Source organism: Dipodomys ordii, unplaced genomic scaffold (genome assembly GCF_000151885.1).
Source record: "Dipodomys ordii isolate 6190 unplaced genomic scaffold, Dord_2.0 Scaffold293, whole genome shotgun sequence".
Classification (NCBI taxonomy): domain Eukaryota; kingdom Metazoa; phylum Chordata; class Mammalia; order Rodentia; family Heteromyidae; genus Dipodomys; species Dipodomys ordii.
In genome coordinates this window covers 213,429-220,823 of record NW_012267509.1, presented here as the reverse complement: position 1 = coordinate 220,823, position 7,395 = coordinate 213,429, and the positions used below count along the sequence as shown (strand labels likewise).

Below are 7,395 nucleotides of genomic sequence, written 5' to 3'. Positions count from 1 at the left end.
GAGTAGCTAGGATTACAGGCGTGAGCCACCAGCGCCAGGCCTTAGTCCTACTTTTAAGGAGGTCGTACCACTAGGTCTACCCATAGGGCTGAGGAAAATGGCACATGACCTCTCCAGGGAAGCTGCTTCATTAGATTAGACAAAATTTTCTAGAGCAATTACAATCCTTTGTGCTTAATAATTCTTTGAAGAATAAATATGTATAGCATGGTAAAACTAACCTGGGTGGAGCACCAACAAAACCCATGAGAGCCAGGTAACTTATTTATTAGGCATTTACTTTACAAGGAAGGAGGCACCTAATTGCATGCTCAGGTAATGGATTAGGAATTCAGTGAATGATATTGCCCTTTTTTTAGTAAAGACAATTATAATATGAATTTTAGATATGAAGGCTATAAAAAAAGGTGTTTGGGAAAGGCAAGTAGTGGCAGTGATATGAAATTTATGCCCAAGTTGACACAGCAAGAAAAGATGGAAAAAAGCAAAATATGATATCATAGGCTGTTAGAAAGAAGTGTTTACATTCATATATTTCAGAAATTCTTCTTTTCACTAAGCACAGAAAAATCAAGACACCTGAAATAAGTTCTTCCACTCATTTGTTTTTTTTCAAAATGTGTTTCCCAGTGTTAATCACGAAGTCCAGAGAGGATGTGGAGTAACATCATTCAGAGGATAATCTTCCTTTCTCTTACTGGACCTGGAATTGTGGGCAACATCCTTGTATGTGTGAGACATATGTACACTTTTTTCACAAATCCTGACAAAAAACCTATAGACCTCATCCTCATCCACTTGACTTTTTCTAATGTCATCATTATTTGTAGCACAGGGATAAGAGAGATAGCCACTGTTTTTTATGTCAGAAATTTTCTAGGTGATGTGGGCTGTAAACTTGTGCTTTATCTGGAAAGAGTGGCTCGAGGCCTTTCTATCTGCACTACCTGTTTGCTCAGCATGGTCCAGGCCATCACCATCAGTCCCAAGACCACACAGTGGAGAAAGCTCAAACCTAAGACTGCATGGCAAGTTCTCCCCTATCTCCTCCTCTTTTGGATTTTAAATTCTCTGATAAGCTCCAACTTGCTCCACTATATCACAGCAGTCAATAACATGAATGGATCTGGACTTGGAATGTATGTTGTGTATTGTCATATGCTACCATCTATGCAAATAGTTAGATGGCTTTTCCTCTCCCTCATGGCTCTCCGGGATGTGATCTTTCAGAGTCTCATGGGCTGCAGTAGTGGGTACATGGCTTTCTATCTGTATAATCATCATAAAAGAGTCCTTTATCTTCATAGCTCCAGGTTTGCAAACAATTCTAGCCCAGAAATCAGAGCTACTCTAAGTACCCTTGTTCTTATGGCCTGTTTCCTTGTCTTTTATTGGGCAGATTTCATTTTTTCCTTCTATGTAGGTTCTGGCATAACTTTTAATTCCATCATAATAAATATTAAAGTATTTCTAGTTCTTGCTTATGCTAGCCTCAGCCCCTTTGTTCTGGTCAGCAGAGATATTCGTGTTGCCAAATACTGGTGTTCTCACTGAGAAATGCAGAAATTATATATCCATTCCTCCATAACTTAAAGTATAAAAATGAGGAATTGGTTTGACCTGATATTCTACTATATTAGAACGTTAACATTCCTTTAGCCATATTTTAATAGGTTTATTTTCATTTTTAAGAAATCTCATCCTAAGCAATCTAAAATGGAATCATTTGTTCCAAGAATTTAGCAAGAAAGATTCTTATCAGTCTCCCATTTCAATCATCCCTATGATGTAGCTCTCAGTTTCTTGCTTTTATGGGGAAAAAACTAGAAATTGAGTCTGTTGCCATGATTTGTTGTTGTTGCTGCTGGGCCCGGAGCGTGAACTCAGGGTCTGAGTGTAGTCCCTTAGCCTCTTTGCCCAAGACTAGTGCTCTAACTACCACTTGAACCGCACTGGCACTTCTGGCTTTTTCTGAGTAGTTTATTGGAGATAAGTGTTTCCCAGACCTTCCTGCCCAGGCTGGCTTTGAACCATGATCCTCAGACTTCAGCCTCCTGAGTAGCTAGAATTACAGGCGTGACCACCAGCTCCTAGCTGTTGCCATATTTCCTGAGCTTAAGCTCTTCACCAAACAGAAACCACCATTTTCCATCTTTGTGAACCCTCAAATGGATTTCATTGCTTATAGCTCACACAAGTTTTGACCTGAGATACTACTAGGTATATATTATGGCTCCCAAAGAACAATGACCTTAAGAGTAAGCTTATGAAGAAGATTTTCAGGTAATATCCCTTTTCTGAGTTCTACTTTTAGGACATACTGATGCTGATCTGTAAGAGACTCTAACTCTCTACACAACAAGGGATTCACCTGGCCCTTGGGTGGCATTGGTGGTTCCAGAAGTACTAAGGAAACTGACAAGAAAAAAATAGCATGAGCCAGTTACAAACCTAGTGAAAACCATGAAGTATAAGCATCAAACATATAGGATAGCACAAAGAGATATGTCTTCCTTTAACAGAAGCAATCTCAGGTTTCAGAAAGATGCTACCAAGTAGGCTCAACTTAATAACTACTGCTATATTAATGCCATGAGTTAACCAGTTGTAAATCTGGAGCACCAATCTTCCATTACTGATCACAGTCTTTTTTTGGGGGGGGCCAGTCATGGGGCCTGAACTCTGGGCCTGAGCGCTGTCCCTCAGCTCTTCAGCTCAAGGCTAGCGCTCTTCCACCTGAGCCACAGCGCCACTTCCGGCTTTTGTTCTTTTTGCTTATGTGGTGCTGAGGAATCTAACCCAGGGCCTCAGGCATGCAAGGCAAGCACTCTACCACTAAGCCACTTTCCCACCCCTCACAGTCTTTTCATGGTCTACCAAGTACATCTGAGTTTTTGCTCAATTGTACTTGGTACATTGAGTTACAATGGTTGAGGGATCATGGGTACATGCTGGGATTATACTACATTTTCTCTTGTCCAATGCAAAGGTATATATGGCCCTAACTGTTGTCCTCAATACAGAAAAAAACTAACATCAGTATAGAAATTTCTCAATAAATTCAAGACAAAAATCTGTATGACCTAGCCGTATCATTTCTGTGAATACTCAAGCCAGTTTACTGTAGAGGTATTTTCACACCCATGTATACCATGTCACAACTCACAATAGCTAAACTATGGAATCTGTGTAGGTGTCCATTAGCAGATGAATGAATGAAGAAAGTGTAATATGTGTACACAATGGAATTTTACTTACCTACAAAAAAGAAGGCAACTAGGTGGAACTGGTGATAGTAATTTTGACTGAAATAAATGAGTCTATCCAAGACAGGTTACATGTTCCTCTCATTTATTGGAGCTATGGAAGCAGAACACAATGAAACACCAACTCATGAAAGTAAAAGGGATGACTATGGAGATGCACTTGGAAAAGAGAAAAGATGGAGGTGAAAGAAACAAGAAGATAATGGAGAGGTGAATATAATCCAAGTACATTATATGCATGTAAGGAAATATAACACAATTCTTTACTTTGTACAATTAATATATACTAATAAAAGTTAAAATTGATCCAAAGGATGTATGTGTTTGTGTGTGTGTGTGTGTGTGTGTGTGTGTGTGTGTATGTACATGTACACACATAATACTAAAATGAAATTAACCGAGTATCCTCAGGTTACAGTAACTCATAAATTAGTAAATTCTCACTAGGAATTCCCATAAGATTCACCATTTTAAGACATTGTATAAATTAAATTAAAATATGACTCAATTTGTGAGATATTAGATATCAAAACAATACATTTTGTAACATGTGTTTGGGGATTGTGAGGAATACAGAGATAGATGAAGCATAAGGCAAGGTTTATGAAAATATTTGATGGATATATTATCAAATTAGAATTTTAGAAAATATATGGAGAAATGTTGGTTGGAATAGATTCAAGGTAAATTAAATGGGTAAGGATTTAAGCAAGTAGATCAGTTATACTATTGTGAATTTTATAAAAACTGAGTGATATTCTTCAGATTTTAACATCGTTATCCAGAAGACATTTTAGACTACTTTAGATGGCCACGAAAATGCCAGAGAGCAGAAGTGGTGCTGTGGCTCAAGTGGTAGAGCTCTAGCCTTGAGCACAGAGAGTCTCAGGAACAGAGCGCAGGCCCTGAGTTCAAGCCCAGAGAACAGCAAAAGAGAGAAAAAAGAGAGGAGTGAAATAGAGGGAGAGAGGGAGGGAAGGATGGAGAAAGGAAAGAAGGAAGGTAGGGAAGAAAGAAATGAGGAAGGGAGGGAAGGAAAGAGGGACGGAAGGAGGAAGGAGATGCCAGAGAGAAAAGAAAAATCCTAAAGTTAAAAGCTGCACCATTACATATACTAGTAACTATCCCTTATTCTGTGGAATTGTGCTTAATATGAAATAGTTTTGCTGATATATATAATCATTACTAATTGTAATAATGTTTACTGGATCTGAGTTTCTCTGTGTAAGAGGACTAATCACTGGAGTTTTTCAAAGGAATGGCTGATCTTTCTCTTTACAACTCACTTGACATTGTGGGACACATCTTTGTAATTGTGAACTACATATATAGGTTTGAAAGCCCCAAGAAGAAAACCATACACTTTATTCTCATCTAGTTGGCTTTTACAAATATCATCATGCTTCTTTCCGAAGCAATGCCAAAGACAAGAAGAGCTCTTGGCCTAGGATACTTTTTAGATGATATAGGCTGTGAGATTTTTGTTTTATATGGCAAAGGTGGCCCGAGGACTTTCAGTAGTCTTCTCTCAGAAGTCGAGACATCACCATAAGTCCAGAAACTCCATAAGGAGGTAGTTTAAGCTGATGTCTGAGTGGATTTTTCTCATTCTCATGGTTCTGAGGGTTGCTATTTTTCAGGGAATCATTTTTCTCCACAAGCACCACCAGTGTATTTACTACCCTCAGAGATCCAAGCTTCACCACAAGTATTATTCTTCTCACGCTTTGCTTTCTTTGCTTTATTGGGCAGGTTGTTGCATTTCTTGATGTTTAACACTATCATTAAGGAATGATTACGAATTGTAAATGTTCTTGAATTACTGACCATTGGTTATGCACTTTCCAGCCAATGTTTGTTGATTCACTGAGATGGTACGTTTGGCATGCTCACACAGGGAGAAAGACCTTGTGAAAAGTTCTATTTCACCAATTATACAATTTCCAGTGAACTACACACATACATGTATGTTTGTATGTATGTATAGCCTACTCATGTTAGGCAAATGCAAGGCAAGTGCTCTTACAACTTGGTCTATTTCTCCAACCCTTTAGTTCTTCTCAACTTTTTTATCTTTCTTTTTTTCTTAAATATCATTTATTTGATTGTGAAGGTGATATACAGAGGGGTTACAGTTACATAAGTAAGGTAATAAGTAAATTTCTTGTGGAACTTGTTACCCCTCCCTTATTTTTCTCTCTCTTTCTCTCCACCGAATCCCCCCCTAAGTTGTACAGATCATTTCCAACATAGTATGTGGTGAGTATCACAGTTGCATTAGTTCTCCCTTGTCTCACCATTTTGTTGTTACCCTTCCTTTCCCTAATTCAGATAAACCTATATATAATACCCAAGGTATCAAAATCAAATACAGTGACAACAAGAGATAAACCATAGGGGAAAGAACACACAAAAGAAACAAGAAAACACATAGTACATAAACAACAACAACAACAAAGAGAAACCTCTTGTGTCCATGCCTTAGAGTTCATTTCACTTAGCATCATCTTTTTTTTTTTTTTTTTGTCAGTGTGGGGCTTGAACTCTGGGCCTGGGCGCTGTCCCTCAGCTCTTCAGCTCAAGGCTAGCACTCTATCACTTGAGCCACAGTGCCACTTCCGGCTTTTTTCCTTTTGCTTATGTGGTGCTGAGGAATCGAACCCAGGGCCTTGAGCATGCAAGGCAAGCACTCTACCACTGAGCCACCTTCCCAGCCCCTCAGCTCTTCATCTCAAGGTGAGCACTCTACCATTTGAGCCACAGCATCATTTCTGGGTTTCTGAGTAGTTTATTGGAGATAAGTCTCTTGGACTTTCCTGTCTAGGCTGGCTTTGAACCACAATCCTCAGATCTCAGCCTGCTGAGTAGCTAGGATTACAGGTGTGAGCCACAGACACCTGGCATCATCTTTTTTCAAGGTGATTTTCTAAGTTTTGAGACAAGACCTTGCTGCTGCCTTGCCCAGGCTGGCCTCAAAGTGATGACTCTCCTGGCTCAACCTCCCAAGAAACTTACAGCCACTATGCATGGTTCCAGTATTGTCATTTTTTAAAAGCTATTTAAAAAGACTTATATAAAAATAAAATACATTAACATCCAGTGAAATATTCGTTTTTTTCACATTTTGAAGGTATTAAAAATATCCATCCATGTGTAAGAATTTTCTTGATCATATGAAAGACTGGGAAAATTCCAATGGAGCTGATAAGTGCTGATAGCTCAAGACTTATTTACAATTAATTAAACACATAGATCAAAATAACTATTTATGAATAGAGTAAAATAAAATTTCATAAAGTTTAATGATCTGCTTACTGTATTATTATGCACTTAAGTATTATAAAAGGAAGAGAGTAGAATTTGTGCCTTCTGAAAGAAATCAGGTTGAGTCAGAGTAAGATAGATTTAATTTTGTTGAGTATTTTCTCATTTGTTTTTTTTAACTTTTTATTATGAAAATACCGTACAGAGGGATTACAATTACATGGACAAGGCAATGAGTCCATTTCTTATCAAGCATTGTTGCCTCCTCCTTTGTTTCCCCTTCCCATCCCTTCCCATTTCCCCCACTTCCTGGCTCCCAGCCCCTGCCCAGCCAAAGTTGTAAAGTTTGTTTTTTGACATAACGACTTGTACATCTCATTGTTGCAATGGTTCCACCAGTATCACTATTTAAGCAGTTTGTTTTTGCCTTTCCCCTCCACTAATTATACCAACATCAAATATAATGAAAGCAGGGGTTATACCTTGGGGGAGGGACATACAAACCAACAAAGAAATATCTTATAAATATGTTAGACACAATAGCAAGAAAGAAAAATAACTTGAGTCCTTAACTTGGGGTTCATTTTTCTTAATATCAACTTATCTGACCATTTCTCCTTGTCTCAGACCTATACTAGTTATTGCAAATAAGGATACTGTTTTGGATTCAAAAAGGATGCTCCATGCGAGGCTCAAACTCAGACCCATGACATATACTTTGTGTAAGTACTGCAAACAACTTGTTTTAATCTCCATTTCTGGTTGAGTTCATTGCATGGCCTTTCAAAAACACACAAAAGCTTTTGCTTGGAACAAAGGGGCCTAGAAATTTCCTGGTGCATGCCCCAAATCCATGGCTACATGT

At 38.4% G+C, this 7,395-nt stretch overlaps 1 protein-coding gene across 1 annotated transcript; it reads left to right on the top strand.

Moving 5' to 3' along the window:
• Positions 1–654: 654 nt before the first annotated feature.
• On the top strand, positions 655–1,554 carry LOC106001386 (putative vomeronasal receptor-like protein 4). Its single transcript, XM_013036482.1, has one exon. It carries the CDS (start codon positions 655–657, stop codon positions 1,552–1,554), a length of 900 nt encoding a protein of 299 aa, XP_012891936.1.
• Positions 1,555–7,395: the final 5,841 nt, after the last annotated feature.

Coding starts and splice junctions, on each gene's coding strand:
- LOC106001386 (XM_013036482.1), top strand. CDS start 655: ATGTGGAGTAACATCATTCAGAGGATAATCTTCCTTTCTCTTACTGGA.